Here is a 23,465-nt window from a genome sequence, read left to right as displayed (position 1 = left end):
ACTATATCAGTAATAGTAGAAGCACAAGTGGTATGAAAGCTAAACTGATTATTCTGATTATTAACTCCTAACATACAATTATTTATAGTGCAGATACTGGGATGGTTTGAAAAACCCGTACCATATACTTCATTGCTAGGCAAAGGGAAATTCTCACAAATACTAGTGAAATAATCATTAAATAATTTTGCAATAGTAGACTTATCAGTGATAAATGTTACAATATTAGCTTACGCAGTTGTAATTAGATACTTAGAGAAGTGATTGTTTGATTAAAGAGGCATAACTATTTCCCCACCAACACGAACACGTCTTGAAACATGGTGTCAGAAATAAATTGGAAATAACGCTTCCAAAGTAGCTGAAAAAACCGTCAAGTTCCTACTGCCGAGGCATTGAAGAAGTAATATGTCAAGTAAGGAGGAAGCTTCGACCAGCAGCGGTCCACGAGGACCAATATTCACGTCGCATTTTCCGGTACCAACGCCGATGAATACCAAAGGAGATCAAGTAAACAATTGGGACTTCTTTAAACAACAGTGGGAGGACTACGAAGTCGCAACCGGACTGTACCAGCAAGACCCAAAGATACGACTAGCAACGTTTCGCTCTGTAATGGGGAAGGAATGTCTGCAAATATTCCTTAATCTCAAGTTAAGTGACGAAGAAAAGAACGACGTAAACACATGCTTAAACGCGCTAGAAGCCTACTTCAAACCAAAGCGCAACGTGGTGTACGAACGATATCTGTTCAACAGCTGTACTCAAGGCCCAGAAGAAACCGTAGATAGCTACGTAAATCGCCTTAGAAAATGCGCTTCATCATGTCAGTTTGGTCCGTTAACGGAAGAGCTTATCAGGGATCGACTCGTTCTTGGTATACGAGAACACGCAACAAAACTACGTCTTTTAAAAGAGGACAGTCTAGATCTCAACAAAGCCCTCAACATTTGCCGCTCAAGTGAATTAGCTAGCAGTCAGTTAAAAGCCATGAGTCTAGTGGATAAGACAAATAACGAAGAAATCAATGAAATACGAGAACGGAAGCCTAAATCTCCAAGCAAGCCAAGTGACAAGTACAACAACAGACGTTCCCACAGAACGCCAAGCGAGGACAGTAAACGAACTACAAGTCGACGAACGAGCAGTTACAAGTGCTACCGCTGTGGTGGTTCTCAGAAACACAAGTTAGAAGACTGCCCCGCCTATGGCCGTGAATGCAAAACGTGCAAGAAACAAAACCATTTCGCGTCTGTGTGTAAATCGAGGTCAAGCAATGTCAAAGTGATGACAGCTGAATCAGGAGAATCAGAAGAAGGAGAATACTCATCCGACGAATTCACGTTGAAGATTGAAGAAGTTGGTTCGGTGAAAACGAAGGGCAAGCAGCTTTTTGCAAAGCTTGAGTTTATGAACACCAATTCCAGTTATAAAACGGATTTGGACTGCCAACTAGACACAGGAGCGACCTGTAACGTAATCAGCCACAAGGATGTAGCAATCATCAACCAAGACGGTAATCCGACGCTCAAGCAAAGCAATGTCAAACTACGATTGTTTGATGGATCAGTCATGGAAACATTAGGTGAAGTGACACTTAAGGTCAACGAAAAACATTGCTTCAAATTTCAGGTTGTCAACGGAAACCACAAACCAATTTTATCAGCCGAGACATGCCAACAATTAGATCTAATCAAGTTAAACATCGATCATCAAGTCCACGCGGTTCAAGAAACCGGAACTCTGCCCCTAACTAAAGAAAGTATCTTAAAAGATTTTCGAGACGTCTTCGAAGGATTGGGAAACATTGGTAACGCTACAATCGCAGTTGACCCAGATGTCACGCCAGTTCAACACGCGCCTAGAAGAATCGCAGTTACGCTTCGCCAGGAAGTCAAAACAAAGTTAGCTGAACTCGAGAAAAGGAAAATCATCGTCAAAGAGACAGAACCCACCGAATGGATCAGCAGCATGGTCGTTGTAGCCAAACCTGGAAAGATACGAATCTGTTTGGATCCCAAAGATCTAAACAAAGCGATCAAACGACCCAAATACCAAATGCCTACGATGGACGAGATGCTACCCAGACTCGGCAAGGCCAAAGTCTTCACAACGTTAGACGCAAAGGATGGGTTCTACCAAATCGGTTTGGACGAAGCTAGCAGTAAGCTTACAACCTTTTGGACCCCATTTGGCCGTTACAGATATCTACGCATGCCTTTTGGCGTCAGCTCAGCCCCAGAGGAATTCGAAAGCACCCTACACGAGCGACTGGGAGACCTAGAAGGCGTGGAAGTGCTCCGCGACGATATGTTAGTGGTCGGTTACGGTGACACATTAGCAGAAGCCAACAAAAACCATGACGAAAATCTGCTACGTCTGCTCAAGAGAGCAAGACAGATCAACTTAAAGCTGAACAGCAAGAAGCTCATCATGCGGAGAAAAGAAGTGAAGTTCATGGGACACATCTTGTCATCCACCGGACTCAAGCCAGATCCAGATAAGGTCAAAGCAGTGACCGAAATGCCAAAGCCTACCAACAAGCAAGAGACACTCAGCCTACTAGGCTTTGTAAATTATCTCTCCAAGTTTCTCCCTCGACTATCAGAAGTCGCACTGCCTCTTCGTGAACTAACCACAAAGAATGCAAGATTTGTGTGGTCACGCCAGCACGACAAAGCCTTCTCAGAAGTTAAACAACTCGTGATTGCGCATCCAGTACTCAAGTACTATGACATGAGCGAAGAAGTCACTATCCAATGTGATGCTAGTGAGAAAGGCCTCGGAGCAACCTTGCTTCAAAACGGCCAACCAGTAGCGTTTGCATCCCGAACTCTCACACCAGTTGAGCAACGCTACGCACAAATCGAAAAAGAATGTCTTGCAATCGTCTTCGCTTGTGCAAAGTTCAGCCAGTACATCACACGGAGAGAGCTGATAACAGTAGAATCAGACCACAAACCTTTGCAAGCGATCTTCAAGAAATCCTTGTTAGCAGCACCCAGCAGGTTACAGAGGATGATATTACGCCTACAGCGATACAACCTGAACGTAACTTACAAGCCAGGACAACAAATGTACGTGGCAGATCACCTCTCACGAGCCTTCCTCGCAGACCAAGGAGAACCTGGAGACGAGTTCCAAGTGTTTGCGCTAGAACTAGAAGGAATCAACCCCCTCGACAATGTAAAGGTCACAAGTGAAAGGTTAGCGCAACTACAAAAAGCCACAGAGCAAGACCCTACAATGCAGTCACTTAAGAATACTATACTAATAGGATGGCCTGACGTACGTGACAAAGTACCAGTAGCTATCAGAGACTACTGGCATTTCCGAGAGGAACTGACACTCCACAACGGCATCTTATTCAAGAATCAACGCATCATCATACCTCGAGCCCTCAGATCTGAAGTAGTCGCGAGGTTACACTCAAGTCATCAAGGAATCGAGGCGTGTGCAAGGAAAGCACGAGATCGCGTTTACTGGCCAGCAATGAACCACGACATCGAAAATGCAGTAAAGGCTTGTCATGTGTGCTCAGAATATCAACCAAGTAACCCCAGCATGCCAATGCAGTCGCACGAAATACCCGACAGACCTTGGAGCAGACTAGGCACAGATCTTTTCACGCTGCAGAACAGAGACTATATAGTCTTGGTAGATTACTACTCAGACTACATAGAAATAAGTCCTCTGAAAGATACAACCTCAGCATCCATTACCAAGTTTCTGAAGGAACAGTTCAGTCGACATGGGATACCCGATGTGCTGGTATCCGACAACGGGCCTCAATACGTCAGCAACGAGTTTGCTGAATTCGCAAGAGACTGGGAGTTCAAACATGTCACCTCATCGCCATACCACCCAAAGTCAAATGGAAAGGCGGAATCAGCAGTGAAAGTAGCCAAGAGCCTGCTCAAGAAAGCCATGCAAGACCGTAAAGATCCGTGGTTAGCCTTGCTAGATTATCGGAATACCCCCACTCAAGGAATGCAGAGCAGCCCAGTACAGCGCTTGATGTCTAGGAGAACAAAGACACTAGTCCCCATAGCAACTAACCTTCTGTATCCCAAAGTAGCGGAAGGTGTGACAACCAAAATCCACCTTAAGCGCCAGAAAGCCAAAAGTCACTACGACAGACATGTAAAGGTCCTACCAGACCTAGAAATAGGCCAAGAAGTAAGAGTAGCGCCAAACCAGAGAGGCAAGCCCTGGGAAGTAGGGAACTGTAAAGAGAAACTCTCAGACAGGTCATACCTAGTTGAGTCGAACGGAGAGTTACTTCGCCGAAACAGACAGCTTTTAAAGCCCGTCGACGAAGCACCGAAAGAACCAGCTAGTGACACACAAGCATCACCAGAGGCAGACAGTGCAAGGACACCTCAAGTTCTACCTGCGTCAGAACCCGCGGTCAATCCACCTGTACTGCGAAGAAGTCAGAGAGTGGTTAAGAAACCTGATCGGTTTACTTGACTACCGAACATTTATAGGACATTGATTTTGTTACAGTTGAACTTTAATATCCATATAATCATTTCGTAGTTTAGTCAGCCATTTTGTTTGGTCATTTATTTTTTAAATCTTTAAAATTTTTCTATATCATCCCAGCCATGTATTTCAAACATTATAAAAGGGGAGATGTTACAATATTAGCTTACGCAGTTGTAATTAGATACTTAGAGAAGTGATTGTTTGATTAAAGAGGCATAACTATTTCCCCACCAACACGAACACGTCTTGAAACAATAAAGTCATTATTTTCTTGTAGAACAATGTCATTAGCTTGTCCTTTCTTAGAATGGAAAAGAGAACCAAAGAATTTCCAAAAATCAAAAATGCTGAAAGACTGTCCAAGTAGGTCTTTGGGTGTTCACCTTGATTGAATATCTTAATGGCGTAAGATTCTTAAAGAAAAAAGGAACGGTTCAAATATAAATAGAAAACGTCTGCGAACGCGTTTTACATACAGACGAAAAGCACGCGAAGATTGGTAGTCCAAGGCTGGAAGCACATTTACAGATGTGCCAGAGAGACGCAATGTTTTACTTAAATTTCTTAGACTTGATTAGATACTGAGAAAAGTGAGTCAATTTTTGGACTAAGGGATTGGCAGAACACGAGTGAAGTGTGAGGAGGAGCACGACGCGCGGGTTTATGCAACAAGAGCGCTGTGGAGATTGAGAGACGCATGCAAGCGTGGGAATACGAGACAAATACACCAAATTGAAATGGTGTCATTTGAATGTCGGGTCTTTGAGATACGAAGGTTTATATTTCCAATATGTTAATGGCTATGACGTTAACTTCCAGAGGTAGCCGCGCTCGTAGGATTGGAATACAGCTGACGATCGAGTACAAGAGAGTGGTTGGTCCTGAATGCATTCATTACTGTTATGGGAATGGAAAAGTGAATCTTAAGAGCGTGATACAAGAGGGTCAAGAAATGAGTGCATTTGGTATCATGCTCTTACGGGCGATATTCAACCAATGTATGGGATTGGAATATAGCTGGCGATGGAGTACAAGAGAGTGGTAGGTCCTGAATGCATTGAGTACCGTTATGGGAATGGAAAAGTGAATCTTGAGAGCGTGATACAAGAGGGTCAAGAAATGAGTGCATTTGGTATCATGCTCTTACGGGCGATATTCAACCAACGCATGGGATTAGAATGTAGCTGGCGATGGAGTACAAGAGAGTGGTAGGTCCTGAATGCATTCATCATCGTTATGGGAACGGAAAAGTGAATCTTGAGAGCGTGATACAAGAGGGTCAAGAAATGAGTGCATTTGGTATCATGCTCTTATGGGCGATATTCAACCAACGCATGGGATTAGAATATAGCTGGCGATGGAGTACAAGAGAGTGGTAGGTCCTGAATGCATTGAGTACCGTTATGGGAATGGAAAAGTGAATCTTGAGAGCGTGATACAAGAGGGTCAAGAAATGAGTGCATTTGGTATCATGCTCTTACGGACGATATTCAACCAATGTATGGGATTGGAATATAGCTGGCGATGGAGTACAAGAGAGTGGTAGGTCCTGAATGCACTCATCACCGTTATGGGAATAGAGAATGAATCTTGAGAGTGTGATACAAGAGGGTCAAGAAATGAGTGCATTTGGTATCATGCTCTTACGGACGATATTCAACCAACGCATGGGATTAGAATATAGCTGGCGATGGAGTACGAGAGAGTGGTAGGTTTTGAGCCCGCTAACGAATGCATTCATCACCGTTATGGGAATGGAGAAGTGAATCTTGGAGAGTGTGATACAAGAGGGTCAAGAAATGAGTGCATTTGGTATCATGCTCTTACCGATCTGTTTATTTGATTTTTTTTTTTTAATCAAAAACTCCCGGGTATTGGTTCTCGGGTGCCTGGTATCTAGATACTTCGATAAATATTCGATCCACGGAAATTATAATTTTTTTAGGTTATTGAATTTTGATTTATAATTAAAATGATGTACTGAATCATTTTTCAAACATTCAAAAATAAGAGCAAACAGACTGTGATAAATGTTTGAGATACTTAGCGGACTAACATCTACTTACCGTTCAACTCAGAGATATTTCATGCCCACACTCGTGTTTGTCAGATGTATTCGAAACGATGTACTTATTCAGTAGTATCTTGCACAAAAGGTATAAAGAGATTATAAAATTATTTATGTATTAATTTCCATCATGAAAGCACGAATTCTTTCGTATCATTTTACTAAGATATGGTTTAAATTATCCACTGCTAGTTTGAATTTATTTATGACCTTGAATTTGTATCAGGCTCATGTGTATCGCTAATAAAATTCGCTAGATATGATTTTTAACGATGCTGACTAACTGACTGACTTAGAATATGGTTGAGACTAAACCCCATTATATACGCATTTAATAGTTTTTAGAAATTGAAATACAGGTATATGTATACAAGAAAATGTGCGCATTTTGTATCATACTGAAAATTTTCAACGATAATTTGCAAAAACTTCGATGTTATCCGCATATTCGATATATAAATCACCTAAATGATACTGGTCAATAATTCAACATACTCTAAAATGCAATGAATTCATATTTTTATGAGTAAAAGGCTCATGATATAGGGAACCGATAATTGGTTCCTTTTTCCGCACATATCATGATAAAGAACATGATATGGACCCGTTTCTTAAGTGGTTCCGTAGAGTTCCGTGATATCTTGGAAACCAAGGATCTTACGTCACAGAACTATCAGTCGCGTGACTTTTTTAGCGGAAAATGATAATTTGGAATCGGCGGGAAATTAAACGGTTGGCAAATAGTTTTATTAGTTAGAAATAAACATGCGTATCAATAGAAAAAGAATCAGTGACAGATTGTGGCAATTCTACTTTCTTGTAAAATTCCGAATTTAGAATCTACGAATCCGAATTTTAATTTTTTCCCCTTCTACTCCTACCCTTTTCATAGATTTTGAAAATAAATTCAAGTGATTAGAGAAGGTACCTTTTTATTTAATAAAAAAGGTAGAAAATTTTTGTTTTATGTATTTAATGGTTATGATAAAATTTTCCACCATTTTTTCAAGTTTCAAACTTAGAAGGAAATCCGAAAAGCAAATAAAAATGTAATACTTCTCAGCAAGTTAGTATATGGTCAGAAGAAAGGTAAGGTTATTACAAACAATTTTCAATCTCGATTGTCAGAATAAGTCAATGAATATTCAGTCTTGAACTCAGCTCCAGAGGTGAACACAAGGAACGTTATTCTATTGATTTCTCAATCCTCTTTACTCTACCTTTTTTAATTTTACTGATTTTTTATTTGAATGATATGATTAACATTGGGAATTTCGTTTGGTTAAATTTTATATGAACTGTTAAATGATTTGTTAAATATTTGCGAAGTTTTATCCAAAAAGAATGGACTGAATTATCATCCCCAGTGATAGTGATGGCCTCCTCAGTTGCAAAATCCTTGATCCGCCACTGTTAATTGCATGCGGCATTTCAGATAACCATAACTTTAGCTAAAAGATTAATGTTAACATCTTCGCTCTTTGCGCTTATCTTTATCTTAGCAACAGTACCAGCAGATACGAAGAGTCGAGTAACAACAAACACAGGAATAAACCCTGGTCTTCCCTTCCTGACCCTAACAGATCTCCTCATAGTCAAGAATACTCCTGGTGTAGATGAAGAACCTTGCACTGTAAAAACCATATCGTTATCAGCCATGTGATCGATTAAGGCGCGAAAGTACGAGATTTTACCGCGCTTGACGGTCTGCATGTCTTCAAGGATCTGAGCCCGGATAACTGCGGCCTGCGGTCTGATGACACGTGACGTCCTCATGAATGACTCCCCGTCACGTGTGTTGCCATTTAGACGTATCTTGAAGGCCTGGTCAACAGGAAGGTCGAAGGTGATGGTGCTGTCATTCAGTGTTAATTGCAAGATGCTTGCTTGTGCGCTGTTGATAAGGTCGAGTCGTAACGATGCTTCGTTGAGTCGCCACATTTGTGGAATAAATATCTTGGCTGTTGCTTTCTCCCCTGGAATAAAAAAATGAAGAATGATGGAAATGTCTTAACAATTTTCCCTCAATTTTGTTCTGAACCATGTAACACCCTAGAATTGTGCTAAGTGCTCGCAAACCAGTTATTTTGATCGTCGTGTACTTGCAATAGACTTCTTTAGGGCGTTGGGTGTAATGTTTTTCCTATTTCAGACCACATGTCATCCCCTGCAGTATCATTTCTCTGTTTACCGGTTGCGCATGAGAAGTTACATGAATATGGATACGACTCAAACAAAGAATCTTATTCTCTAGAGAATGGCACGTGGTCTGTAATGGGGGAAAATTACGCCTAAGGTAAAGAGGCTTATTGTCCGGCCATTTTTGTTTTTGATGCACGTTGCAAATACAATGCGTATTTACTTCTGCGCTAATTGGCCCAGGGCGTTCAGTATAGGAGGTATGTGAACTTGCTGAAGGTGAAGGTGAAGGCGCTGCCAAGATGATATTACCTCTAAGAGGGTTAGATATCTCGAGTTTTTCGCCTGATGGCTGAACAGTCCTGACAAACATGAAATCAAAGTCAATGTTGGCAATAGCACTTGCTTTAATCTGTAAAGAAAAAAAGAGATATGACCATTAATGTTTGTAGCAAAAGCTACAATAACAGCCGGGACGGAGGCCCCAATCTTGGTCTCGTGGAAAGTGAAGTTGCATTATTAACGTATTGTGGGGGACAGGAGCGACAGATCCCCCTAAATTGTCATCCCCTCCCCTCCGAACAAATTACACACTTTTTCCTCTCTATGCCTAGAATACAATTTAAAGTAAAATTACATTCTAGAAGAATGTTCACTCAAAAATACCAAAATTGAAATATATTTTTGAGATCTACAAATTACTAATGTATGTCAATGCAACGTTTGCTGTCAGTCTGATATAAAACCGTTTACCATATAAACCAGATCTTTGACACTGGATTGTGCAGCCAATGCCCACGTCCCATAAGCAGGATTCTCGATGACCCAAAGCATCCCTTTGTGCAATCTCAATAGATTTGGCGCGTTGTTTCCACTAGGATCCATAAGGCTCAACAAGCCATTGTACGAACTTGCTGAAACAGCCACAATTATTCTTCGTATGCTACTGTCCACAGGAAACTCGATACGCGATGGTAAAGTCACCCCACGTCCTCCCCCAGATGAAATAATCGCCGAGCCATCCATATCAGCCTTCACTAATCCGTCTGTCTTCGCGAAAGATAAAGGCGATCGAAAAAAGAGTTTTACACCACCTGTATCCTCAACTGCGAAATTATAATCAGTATCCTTGCTTGGGTCCGAGCATCCATATTTACTGAAGAAAAAGTTGATGGAAATGATGTATTCCAGGGATAATCCGATTGCGTCGTCGCTTGTGTAGTGTCCTAGGGTCTTGGAAGGAGCGTCGGTAAAGACGTACATAGGAGAGACTGTGTATGGTATTCCCTTGTCAATGGCTTCGATAATTCCCTTGAATGTAGGTTCTCGGCAATCGCCTCCTCCGAATGCTGAAAGACTGTCCAAGTAGGTCTTTGGGTGTTCACCTTGATTGAATGTCTTAACGGCGTAAGATTCTTAAGGAAACAAGGAGCGGTTCATAACGTCAATAATTGGAGAAATAGAAAACCTTTGCGAGCGCGTTTTAGATACAGACGAAAAGCACGCGAAGATTGGCAGTCCAAGCATGGAAGCACACTTATAGATCTGTGCCAGAAAGACGCAATGCTTTACTTAAATTTCTTAGACATGATTAGATACTGAGAAAAGTGAGTCGATTTTTGGACAGTAAGGGATTGGCAAAACACAAGAGAAGTGTGAGGAGGAGCACGACGCACGGGTTTATGTAACACGAGCGCTGTGGAGCTTGAGAGACGCATGCAACAAGCGTGGGAATACGAGACAAATACACCAAATTGAAATGGCGACCAATTTGAATAACTATTGTTCTGGACTTACTAGCCTCTTGTTCATGTGGACAAATATAAGAGTTTTCACATGTATGAGAGGCTAGGTCAGTCCTGAACAATAGCATTGTGCATTCTCCTTGCTTCAACGTTTAAAGTCAGGTGGAGAGATACGGAATCTCCAACGTGACTGCGCTGTGAATCTTACCAGGTTCGTTATAGGGTGAGATTATTACATTCACTTTTCCTTTTCTTTTGTAGTTGGCAACAGCTTGAACAAGGTTTCTGACTTGTGGTATTTCTTGAGTCATGCTTCCAGTCGTGTCGATAACAAACACAAGGGACACGTCTCCATTGACGGCAAGAAAATCCTGAAATGTTGTAAAAAAAAAGATTATACTGTATAACTTAGATGAACCCTTTGAAACGATAGCAAATCTAATCCATTATGTCACTGATGACTAACCACGCATTGCCACTTCTTTCCATATGTTGGATGTGTTTTTGAAAACGTGCTGCAAAGTACGTTCACTCGCATGGTTCAAATCAAAGGTCTTATTTTCCTATCCTTTATCAAAATACTTTGATAAATTGCAAAGTGGGTTAAAAGACAGTCAAAGAATAAGCTGCCGTAGTTATATGCGGAAATGCACGCCAGCTAGGAGCCACCTTAAGACAAGTCTTATGATTGACATCTTCAAAAGAAATAGTCACCCGACTTGTTAAAGTGATTTACTCACTCTGAATTTTTCTTCTCCAAGCGTGTCTTTTATTTCTTTTATAACAATATCACCAGTTCCATGACAGTCTTCTAGTTTCTGTAAGATGAATCCTAACATGGTACGTGCGTAAATGCGCCCATTTTTCTCCAATGATTTCCTTATTCGTCCAATGAGGTCCGGTTTGTTCAGTGTCAGATGTGATGGCAGCCCTTTTGCTGCTTCTATGCCTTGAAGTGAAAACACAAAAACAATCGAAATAACATAAATTTTTGGCGAGCAATTCGCACTTGCTGTTAGGACTTTTTGAGTTTAGGAAAATCTAATACGACTGCGACATGTAAATAACTTCTTTTTGGGTCCATCAAGTCTGTCTTCCCTGTGGATGAATTGACTTTACTGACAATATTTTGAATGAAATCTTCAACGAACAGAATTCCAAAGAGAAATCATTTATACTTCCGGTTGACTAGGAAGTGAGCATGAAACTTGGCGGGCAACGGTTTGGTGACGCTAAGAGGGATTTCATGAAAATCTGCGCAGGCTTTTGAAACCCGAAAGGCGCTCTTATATTAGTTCACCGATTGATTTATTTCGTTTACGCCACGATTATTATTTGTATAGAATATCTTCTAATGATGAAACTCTCCTGATAAGAAGTGCTAATGTGAGGCATGCAGGCTTACCTTTAGCTACTTGTCGTAGCGCACCAATCATCTGATTATTCAACTCTACGCTCCCCGCAGGAAGAACAGCAGTAACAAACTTGATAAGGTCATCAATGGTACATTGTTCTGATGACAAACAAAGTGGTAGTACGAGTTTAAGCATATTGAACAAAATGTTGCAGGCAGTCACTGTATTTTGTCGATGCCCGTAGTAATTTTTCAACGGTGGCCAGCCAATCACTTACAATAATCTTTAAGAAAACACGACACACGATGAAATGTTCAAAGCGATCCATCAAACCAATCATTGCGCGTGAAATCATGCATCAATCATTGATCGCGCGGCACGGCACCTCCGAGCACCTTTAGCTTTAAGCAGTCATTAGACTGGACTGGAAAGAGGGCACGTCACGCCTAGTGCATGAGCAGTTCAATAACTGTGTTATCAATGTCATCAATGCTGTACAGTCGCCGGGCTACAAATGAGAGTGCACGTGTGTGCCGAATACTTGAAATTTGGGAAACGCAGGCACAATTAATTATAAATAATGCTATATTGAAACTAGTGGATGCACTGAGTTGAATCATCCCAGTCTTACCATCACGTCACTTTACCATTAGTCACATTTATGCATACAACTTCTTGTCTATACAACACCTATTTCAAAAAAACGTTGACGGACGGAGATCTGTACTTTAATGCTTTATGGATAAAATACGAAAAATCACGTTTCCAACTCAAAGGTCATGCTTCATATTCCAATCTAAAAGAAAACTACGTTGGTCGACTGTGAATTTATTGCAATTTCCAGGGTTTTACTCGGTCTCAGATTTCACATCTCGAACCGACAGCGTTTTGGAACGTAGGTGTATACAAACCCTTATACTAATTCTCAATCTGGAGTCAGACAAAATAAATCCATTTCTTGTAATATTTTGTATGTTAAAAGCTTTCATTGCTTTGACCCCCAGGTTGGGATTTAGTACGAGGGGTCTATGTCACGACATACCAGGCTTGGGCTGGCATTCCTGTTCATTACACACTCGAGTCTCGTTAGTAGGACCAACACAGTCATCACCGGCATTAGCAGGTGCAGGATTGGTACAGTTACGTGTTTGTATCTGGACACCACCACCACATGATTTACTGCACTCAGACCAGTCACTGAATTCCGTCCAGTTGCCATTCACTGCAATGCAAAAATAATCATGCTTTTGATTTACTCTTGAATTGAAATAATATTAAAAATTTAGAAATGCTCGAATAGTCCCCTTCACAGTCCCCTGCGCCATCTTAAAAGGTAGCCGTGCCTTTGCATCGAAGCGACCTTGCAATGATAGAGACGTGTGAATAATTGTCCAAGGTGTTAAAAAGGTCTTTCATCATTGCAAGCTCACCGTTCGTCTCGCTTCGATTCAAAGGCACGGCTACCTTTTAAGATGGCGCAGGGAACTGTGAAGGGGACTATTGAACTGAGTAATGGAAGAATCGGAAACTCTCTGGAGAATTGGGAGGTAACTCTCTCTGAAATCGTGGTCACTTTCCTGCTGTTCTGTCGTTATTCATTTCCAATATTCCAAGGATATAATAGTCATACACTCTGAAAATTGACGCCAAATTAGATAAACATAACTTTTACATCGATAAAAAGGTTTGAATACATTCGACACTTGTTAATGTCCAACATTTTCTACTCATTATATCCCCATCCTCCCCTCCCCCTCCCCCTCCCCTTCCCCCTCCCTCCAAAGAAACAGTAGTCCTTCAGTTCCAACACTTACCAGCGCATTGACTGGGATCAGGACAAGGTCTTGTGATATTGCCTGTCGACACTAAACGATTTGTGGGAGGACACAATGGGCCAACCTCAGGAACCAACACGATGTTATACTGAACACACTCTTTTACGATGCATTCTGTCCATTCTAACAAATCAACATACATTGTTAGAACTCCTGTATGTGTCAATGATATATGTCTTGACTTTAGTCAATTCTTGGCGTCTGAGTTCTGGGTAGCGCTATCCGCCGGATAAATCTTGTCCAATGGATAAACTTACTGGATAACAACATCGACTTATCCACTGGATAAGCAATTATATTATTCGCCGGATAGCGCTATCCAGGCTTCGTACAACCTGGCCCTAGGCCTGGGGTGTAGCCGTCGATTCCGTTGTAAAACAATTTTGATGGAGGAAAGTCAAAACACCTTTCTGAGAGGTCTAGTTAACAGCCGATTAAACTTAACGGCATAAAAAGACAAATGAAGAGAAAATTAAGTCATAGTGCTTTTATAGTCAATATATTAAGGCCAAGTTTTTGAGGTGTAGATTACCAACCCTTGACAGAAAGAGATGTGAATTAGCAAGGACGGATCAAGAGTGCACTCTGGTAAGTATCGTGTATCGTGAACTTGACACAAAACAAAAATATATTGATATAGCATGCATCTCGGCAAGTTCCTCGCTAATCCTTTGGTGATAGGCTATTAAATTTATACCAAGATTTGACTGTAAAAAACTCTTTAAAAAAAATACTATCACACTTTAAAATACAGGATTACGGTACACGCTTGACGATGCCCGTCAACTAATTACAACGCGCAAGATCACTGTTCGTCTAATCAAAATGTACTTCGACTGAGTGAGGTTTTTGTCAAATTTAATCCCCTTTGCACCTCATGACCTAGACGTTGAATTTACCGCAAGGCACATTCAAACGAAATCAACCCTAGTAACCTGCATATATATAGAAGGAGGTTTCGATATCTGAGTATTAGTACATTAGGAAGGATGGACAGTGTAGAAAGTATACACCATGCCCCATGCCCGCAGGAAGCCTATACCGCACGGCGCATTCATGACAACAACTCTAGTAACCTGATATTTATGGGAAGTGGGTTTGATCGGAATTTTGGTACGATAGGAAAGATGGACAGTGTAGAAAGTACACACCATACCCCTTGCCCGCGAGCCTCTACTGCACGGCGCATTCATGACATCAGTATAGACTTCTTTACCTTCGTCGTTTGTTTTCCCATTTCAGACCATGTGATGCCACTCTTGGGAGTTGATTCTTTCATGTGTAAATATTTTAACATGTTCGTCATAAAAGAATAATTCTCAGGAGAATGTCACTCGGTCTGAAATGGTAATTTGCATACCAAGGTAAAGAGGTCTATTGGGACAAAATGAAGGACGGAAAGTTAGGAAGTTATCGTCCAAAACCCCTGCACCCCTACCCTGACATATACATACCTTCTTTGACACGATAAATGAAATTTGACCAATCACCACCGCCGCCATAACCATTTACGTCATCTTGACAGTTATTGTTGCACCCATGTCTGTTATAGGTTAGTCTTGCGTTTGTTGATCCCCAGCACTCCTTCATATACTGTATACCAAAGTAGGTGTACCCTTTTTGTTCGGCTTTAACGTTGCATTGCTCAAACACGTGTTTGTAATCAGTGCTGTTAGCTTCGAGTTGGACGTGGCCAAAGAAATCTGGCATTGCGCGGTTTGGTGCATCTTTGTAGCATCCCAAGGGTTCCCATTCTAAAACAAGGTATTCGATCATGTTAGTTTGAGCAACAACGGGTGATGTGCGCTGCCATTGCATCGTCTTTCACCGCGGTGGACCCACCATTATACGTTGGTAGAGTTGTGGTTTTTTCACTCCGGATTCTCCGGTTTTCTTCCCTCCGCAAAAAAAAAAAAACTTAAAATTTTGATTAAATCCGATGTCAAAGTCTTATGGAAGACCCTCGGGCTAGGAAAACAGAGCAATTAACGTAAAATAATTTTGTTTGTTTGTTTGTTTGTTTGTTTGTTTGTTTGTTTGTTTGTTTGTTTGTTTGGTTGGTTGGTTGGTTGGTTGGTTGGTTGGTTGGTTGGTTGGTTGGTTGGTTGGTTGGTTGGTTGGTTGGTTGGTTGGTTGGTTGGTTGGTTGGTAAGTACAGCAAGTACAGCAGTGGTGCAGCTCAACGATGTCGAACTGAAAGCATGTGAAGGCGCCTTTGGCAGCCACTATACAGTGCATGTATGATCCCGGAGCACAGCTCTAACAAGTTTGAAGTAGTTAGGGTTGATTTGAGAGAAGGGAGGGAAAACCAGAGAGCTGTAATCCTTCTCTGTCTTGAACTCAACCACCTTTCATGAGAGCGCTTACAAAAATAAACCAGACACAGTATCTCGATTATAAATATGAACTTCTCTAAATAACTATTAAAATGTATAGCTTCTATCAGATTGGTTACACAGTAAGGTCAATCAATGTACCGCTTTTATTGCGAACTAAAATACCAACTAAGATAACGGAAATGGGTAATAGGTATCCATTGTCCTTTGTACATGGAAGCATTAATTATTATTAGATTTAGATGTCCTAGGGTTAGTTCATGGGTATTGGTTTGGGTTTAACTATTGTTATTATATGACTATGTCCCAATCTAGGTCACTTGTCTTTGCTGAAAATATCGTGGAAACCGCGTTCTATTCTTTGCAAGACATTGGGTAATATCAATAGCAACCTTGAAGATGGACTCAAATGTTTGACGTTGTAACAAGACGTCCTACTCACCAACAGATCGAACGATGAGACAACGTGACGCAACCAAGAGTCCCAAAATCAATAACAACCTCTCCATAACAATGTGGACTGAAGCTGCTGAACTACAACCTCAGATAAATTCTGCGTATTATCTAACTTGTATGAAAGAGACTTTTCCCTAAACCTAGCTTATCAGAAAGCAATTAGATGAAGAATCGGATTGAAATGTTGCTCAGCTGGATTTGGGTAAGCCAAATGAGACAGCTCATTATTTTTCTGGTGTCACGTTTGACCTCTGGGTTTTGTGTTTCGTGCTTCAACATCCACTAGGCCGGGAGCTCGCCGGAAGATATTTTTGGTGGGTTGTCTAGGCACGTGAGCGTACTGTCTGTACTGTGTACCGTTCGGCTGGCTACTGGCCACAGTTTTTACAAGAGTTTCTCGAGCACGCATTTTCCCAGCATGGGTCCTTTATGACGTAGGTACAAATTTCCAAGGAAATCTGAGCGGGTCCATCCATTCAATACCGGAATCGAAAAAGGACAGACCATCCGCAAGCTATCCAAAAACTATTTTAAAAATTCAAAAAACATGTATGTAATTTTGAAAAAATATTTTGCTTTCGACAGCCATCGTTTTAGAAGATTTACGCCAGTAATTTTTTTAATAACATGATACGTGCTATTAAATTCCTTATAACGGGCGTTTTGACCCCGGCTTCCATCTCATATTTTAAGCCTGTTTCCTTTGCACGCCTTTTCTCGTCTTTTGAGAAACTTCGAAACATCACCAAAACAATAGAGTAGTTTTCATGGATTCGGATTTCTGAACAGTTACTTTGGACCTTTAGTCAATATTGTTATCTGCGAGGATGGCACCTGTTGCAAATGATGTAGTCGAACCAACTTTTGCCAATAAGAGACAGACCCATGACCACCACTATTGCTGTCGGAAGTGGGTTAATCGCATTTGAATCTAGTGTTATCTAGTGTTATTAAAGACACGGGATTCGATATCATGGACGAATATCAAAGAAAACCGTTATCAAGACGTTTCTGACGCGTGACTAGCTGTTGAATGCTTTGCATCGTGATGATTTTTAAAAAATAGCTTGAGAATGTTAATGACATTGCTTAACCTTCATTCAGAAAGGGCGGCTTTGTCGAGAGTTAAAAAGCAGAAGTTTTTTTTTTAATGAGTGCGCATGCACAATGGACCCTTCTTTTGAATGTGAGGCTAACATGGAAATACCAATTAAAGAAATCTCACAAATTCCATCGGAAAAAGGGTGATTTCTTGTGTACTTTCATGTTAGCCTTGCATAGGGTCCATAGTCTGTTATAACGTGAGCTGTCTTCAGTTAAACGTTTCCCTGGGGTGGATGCATGGATAGCTTGGGATAGCTAGGGATACCAAGGATATCTAAGGAAACTCAAAGATAGAAGTACCAGCCCAAACCAGTTAATCCATGGCTGTTCCGAGAGGTTTGCAACCCACAACACTCAACTTACATGTTGAGGGAGGGAAACCAAAGACACAGGAGAAAACCCAAAACAAACTCAACTCTCAGGCAACTTTTCCCAGCACAAACAGGTGATTCCTGATCTATGTCCTAAATTCCACGTGTATCCTTAGAATTCCCAGGTGTTTTCCAGAGGATCTCGCACTCAAAACTATGACTGCTACTTATATTTTCGAGTGCCAACAAACTACGGAAAACTCTGGTCATAGGAGGCTAGTGTCGACATACTTATTTTTTCTTAGCCTTATTTAAATAACAGGCTATAGAAACGCAAGTTTCTAAAATGGCAGCACGATTGATCTGGGTTATAATGATCGCCTTCGTGGCGACACACGGCGCTCAAGCTAGGAGTGAGTAATTGAGGCTGTGAGGGGAGAATTTAGTTTTGAATTAAATCGCAAGCGGTTTTTTATTTCTTGATAAGGCAGAGCTGCTCAATAGACCGAATTTCATTCTGACGCCCTATAGTGGTGAAAAACTGCCTAGACAAAATATGGAGCTCGGTGTAAGAAATGCCGACTTTTTTTATTTCAGAGTGGGAGCTGCTTGGTTGCTACGCAGATAGCAGGAATCGAGCAATGCCTCACTTCTTCAAAACTGTGGTATCCAGTGACTATAAACACATCTTTGAAGAATGCAGCAAAGAAGCCGAGAGGCTTGGTTATGATTACTTTGGTGTCCAGTACTTTAAAGAATGCTGGGGATCCAAAGATGCTTATGCGACGTACGACAAGCATGGCTGCAAGGACAACTGTAAAGTTCAAGGCGAATATGGCATTGGAACCCACTGGTCTAACTTCATGTACCATCTCAAAGAAAGTAAAATGACTTGTTATCATTGTTGTTGTTATTGTATGCGAATAACTGGGAAAATCACATTTTCCTTGGGAATGTAATTTAACCCCTAACCAGCCTTCTCTTTTTGCTTCAGAGTGGACTGGTTGTACCGCTAAAGAGTGTGGCGATGGAGTCCAATACAAACTCATCCTTTCCAAAGACAGTCGCCCAGGATGTCCATCGTACAACGTCAAACTCAAAACATCAACTGAGACAAAGCCCTGCAAAGCTGCCAAGCCATGTCCAGGTATTGGAAAAGGTTCTAAAATCCGTGCAAACCACGGTAAAATGAGAAAAATCAAAAAGTACCACTCTCTCAAAGTTATTAGTATCAAAATCAATTTGAGAGATAATTCATCATTTTGTAATGTCTTCTGCAGTCGATGGAGGCTATACACCATACTCAGCGTGGTCAGCATGCAGCAAGAAATGTGGCGGAGGGACACAGAAAAGAACGCGTACTTGCACCAACCCACCACCAGCTCACAGTGGAAAACCATGTTCTGGACCAGCAGAAGAGACACGTCAATGTAATGCCAATCCTTGTCCAAGTATGAAGAAACTTTAAACTCTTCTTTTTTTGTGTGTCTTTCGTATAGCAAGAGCTAATTTATCTCATTTTTCCCAAACAAAAGTTGACGGAGGCTATACACCATACTCAGCGTGGTCAGCATGCAGCAAGAAATGTGGCGGAGGGACACAGAAGAGAACCCGTACTTGCACCAACCCACCACCTGCACACGGCGGAAAACCATGTTCTGGACCGGCAGAAGAGACAAAAGGATGTAACACACAGAAATGTGAACCAAGTGAGGCTTTTTTTTGTTCTCGCCGACTGAAATATTACTGTATTTGTATTACTAACATTCTTGCCATATCAAAGAAGGGCTTAGCGGAATACCACAGAAACCAAAGAAGCAAAATAGTGTATTAGAAATAGGAAAGTAAAAAATGCACAAATGCACAAATGACATATGATTATTAGTTTTTTATCGTTGGTAACGTATGTACTGAACGTATTATATATATTATCTGCTTGCATTGCAGAGCCATGTAGCATTGATGATATTGTACAGTATGTTCTTGATGCCATGCCTAAAGGTAGCGTTGAGGTGAACAACCATTTGGTGGGAGCTCTCTTCCAAGTTATCAAAGGTAAGAAAATTATGGAAAGGCATTGCAAAATTATTTGTTATTAAGTATATATACACCCACTAATTCGCATATCATTATCATCAGGTATGGGAGCAGCAAAAGGTATCCCAAAGAATGTCAAAGTCGACAAAGCTGATATGATTGATAGAATACAGAAAGCTATGAATCACAAAGGACACACTTTTGCACGAACCATGTTGGGATTCATTCTAGACAAACAAGAGGATTGTCATGGTACTGGCGATAAGATTATTGAAGAAATCAAAGACGCTCTTGGAGAAGATAAATTCAAGGTATCAGTAAAACGAAAAAGATACTTTTTGCGAAAACAGGATTGTGTTTAAGGAAAATAAAGCAGAATTAAGGAAGAAAACTGTTCCTCTGCCACTACCGTTTAGCGTTTCTTTTTTTCTTTTTTTTTAATTTAAGGATTTCCTGGCCGTGGACGGAGATGTCTCTCTTCTCTTCGTTGTCGACACGACTGGAAGTATGAAGGAAGAAATTCAACAGGCCAAAGAGATTGCAAAAGCCATCGCTAGTTACAAGAGGAAAGGAAAAGTGGATTACATTCTCTCTCCATACAACGATCCACGTACGTGGCATAATATATATATATGTATCCCTTCCTGCAATCTTGTTTTTCCATTACAGACAATGTGTCATTCCCATGAGTATCATATCTTCGTTCAACGGTTGTACACGAAAAGACACCTGAAGATGGATATTACTTAACTTATTTTCTAGGGAATGACGCGAGGTCTGAAATAGGAATTCTAAATACCATTTAACAAAAGATTTCTCATTAGCATCCATTGTTAACGGTACCACAATGGCCGCCATGTTTTTGTCTTTTAACTCTCTTGGGAATGCTTGCAACCCATCAGTACATTACGCCACAATTAATGAGGTCTATTACAAACGAAAAATAACGTTTCCAGCAAACCTATAAATCTTTTTTATATATAAATACATTTTCTTTCATTGCAGGCAGTGGTCCTGTCACAAAATACGATTATGCAAGCCTCTCAAGATTTGTGACAGCCATCAATGGCCTTCGAGCTAAGGGGGGAGGTGACTGCAATGAGCTGACATTTAATGGGATCATCGATGCTATCAAGGTTGGAGATCCACTACCAAGTTCACCCATGTATGTCTTCACTGATGCCCCTCCAAAGACCAAAGGAGAATACAATAGAGATAACGCCATTGGATATGCCCTGGACTACATGATACCAGTACATTTTTTCTTTAGTACCAAGGGTTGTGGTAATCCAGCAAATAGTGCTGATTACAAGGCCATAATGGAAGATACCGGTGGTTTGAGTCTATTTTTCCAGACAGCTTCAGCCATTAGTAGTGCCGATGCCCTTGTCAAAGCCGACCTGGACGGTTCTACCATTATTTCATCTGGAGGAAGTAGTAGTTCAAGACGTGGAAGAGATCTCTTTGGTCTTTGGGAACGAGCGTCACGTGATGTTGCTTTCCCTGTCGACGGAAGCGTTGAAAACCTGGTCGTCTCCATCTCGGCACAATCCAACTGGAATAACGTAAATCTCGTCGATTCCAGTGGTAAAAACGTAGCTGTAACATTGGGTATGTACCAAGGAAGGCTTTGGTTGATCAAGAGTCCAAAGAAAGGAACCTGGAGACTATCTGTCTCAGCAAATGTTGGTGGACTATCATATCAGGTATCTTGAGTTAATTGTCATAAACAGGCAGCTTTCTCAAAAGCACAGGCTAATGTTTTTTAATGTACTTTCCTATATCAGATCAAGGCCAGCTCTTTGTCCAACATCGAGTTTGACCAGATGTTTGTCAAGACTCTGAAACCGTCTGGAATGGTTGTCCCAATATCTAATCCTCTCATTGGTAAGATATAGTTCAATGCTGACTAGCTTGTTAAGAACTGAACGGACCTGAAGCATTTTATTAATGAGATATTTGCTAGTTTAGCAGCTTTTTTATTGGTCCTCATCTTCACGAACAAAAGTAGTCAACAAGAAAGCTCAAACGAGAGGCAAGGATCATGGGAGGAAGTGCCAAAAATAGCCACTTTTTATTACAAAAAAAGCTATATAAATGCTTACTGCAATTTTCATAAACATGCAAACGCTGTATCTCCGAGTTGCCCGCTGAAACTTGGTTTTTCGCTGCGTCCATTCAAAAATACGAAAGGTAACGACTGATTAGGTTTGGCTTGATGGCAGCGAAAGACCAAATTACAGCGTGCAGCTCGCAGACACAGAGTTCGCATGTTTGTTAGAAGGCTAAAGTTGTTTTAACCACGAATTAACTGACTAATTTTAATTCTTTCCAGGTGAAAAAGCAACAGTAAAGATCGTTCTACCACAAACTTCACGTCTCAACGTTGCATCATTGAAAGCTGAACTCGTCAACGAACACGGAGCAAGCATCAAGAATTTGGCGATCGTAGGTGACACCGCCGCCTTCGACCTCCCTTCTGCTACATCTTTCAAGATCCGCCTGTCGGGCAAGACGCACAGCGGTAACGCATTCCAGAGAATGTCACGTGAAGAAATCAAACCACAACCTGCCATCCTTCGTACTCAGATCCACCAGAGTCTCCTGACCATCAATCGTGGTAAAGTATCGTCTTTCCGTGCTGCAATAGACTATGCAGGTAGTGGAACCAAGACGTTCTCAGTGAAGGCATCCGTAGCTCCATCAAATGTGAAAGTCTCGGTCAGAAGTTCCGTCAGTGTGAATAATGCACGCCCAGCATACATTTCTGTCCGTTTGACAGCTCCAGCAGATACCCCAGTTGGTAAAATTGTCAAGATCCATCTTCGTGCTTTCAGTGGAAGCATCAAGCTGAATCTCGTAGCTCATTTGATGGTCAAATAAAACTGATTGTGTTGTGAAACCAGAATATGTAACTGACGGAATTGAATATATAACTGACAGAATGAATGTATTGACTGAAGTAAATGTACGTAGTATTAGGAAGAACTATATCAAAACTGTAACTTAACTGCAGATTGAACAGAAAAGCATCAATAAAGCTTATATATGAGGGAAAAGGTTAAAGTGTTTATTGAAGAAAATTAATTATTTTCGCCGTTTTGTAATGTCAAAGCCGATTAAACTCTCTGAAAACGATCAATTTCTATACGTCTGTCGTAATCAATTTTTTTTCTCCCAAAAACACAAAAAAGCTATGCAAAAACTCAATTAAAAATATATACTAAAAATATATTTTGAAAAACAATATTCAAAATTCCAAACGAACAAGGGAAGTAGTCCAAACTTGGTCTACATTACAGGCGAATGGTAAATATGATCAGCTTACCTGCCTCAGTAATAACCCTAGCCTTCTTGATTCACTGTTTTATTTAGCTACGTGTTTTTAGAAACTTAGACTTTCATTTTAAAGAAAACAGTAGTAAAGATGCAAGAATAAACCCTCCGTATAGATAAATAAAATACACAATATCTTCAACTTATTAAGATAAACAGAAAATTTCCGTCATAGATCAAAAGACCTCTCATTGTGGCTCTAGTGAGCTCCACTGGCAGTAGTCTCCTTTGCAGCGGTTTGCAGCCGTCCTT

At 40.9% G+C, this 23,465-nt stretch overlaps 2 protein-coding genes across 2 annotated transcripts; one reads left to right on the top strand and one right to left on the bottom strand.

Annotated features, from left to right (window-relative positions):
• Window positions 1-7,526: 7,526 nt before the first annotated feature.
• On the bottom strand, window positions 7,527-16,757 carry LOC116305893 (uncharacterized). The gene is made up of 10 exons (XM_089035107.1): window positions 16,412-16,757; window positions 15,088-15,387; window positions 13,613-13,756; window positions 12,841-13,020; window positions 11,849-11,956; window positions 11,184-11,392; window positions 10,652-10,814; window positions 9,452-10,113; window positions 9,011-9,110; window positions 7,527-8,535 (listed from the first exon to the last, which is right to left on the bottom strand). The coding sequence occupies exons 1-10, from the start codon at window positions 16,476-16,478 to the stop codon at window positions 7,991-7,993; spliced, it is 2,478 nt and encodes an 825-aa protein (XP_088891233.1). The 5' UTR covers window positions 16,479-16,757; the 3' UTR covers window positions 7,527-7,990.
• Window positions 16,758-18,149: 1,392 nt separating this feature from the next.
• LOC116305892 (uncharacterized) lies at window positions 18,150-22,936 on the top strand. Its single transcript, XM_089035106.1, has 11 exons — window positions 18,150-18,253; window positions 18,438-18,722; window positions 18,835-18,987; window positions 19,121-19,291; window positions 19,376-19,549; window positions 19,788-19,895; window positions 19,980-20,188; window positions 20,325-20,487; window positions 20,883-21,583; window positions 21,665-21,764; window positions 22,213-22,936. The coding sequence occupies exons 1-11, from the start codon at window positions 18,187-18,189 to the stop codon at window positions 22,758-22,760; spliced, it is 2,679 nt and encodes an 892-aa protein (XP_088891232.1). The 5' UTR covers window positions 18,150-18,186; the 3' UTR covers window positions 22,761-22,936.
• Window positions 22,937-23,465: the final 529 nt, after the last annotated feature.

This window comes from Actinia tenebrosa, unplaced genomic scaffold, assembly GCF_029948245.1.
Source record: "Actinia tenebrosa isolate PJP-AT-01 unplaced genomic scaffold, QUT_ActTen_1.0 PGA_scaffold3__52_contigs__length_22856419, whole genome shotgun sequence".
In the NCBI taxonomy this organism is placed as follows: domain Eukaryota; kingdom Metazoa; phylum Cnidaria; class Anthozoa; order Actiniaria; family Actiniidae; genus Actinia; species Actinia tenebrosa.
Note: the sequence above shows the minus strand (reverse complement) of the source record. Positions and strands in the feature narration are given on the sequence as shown.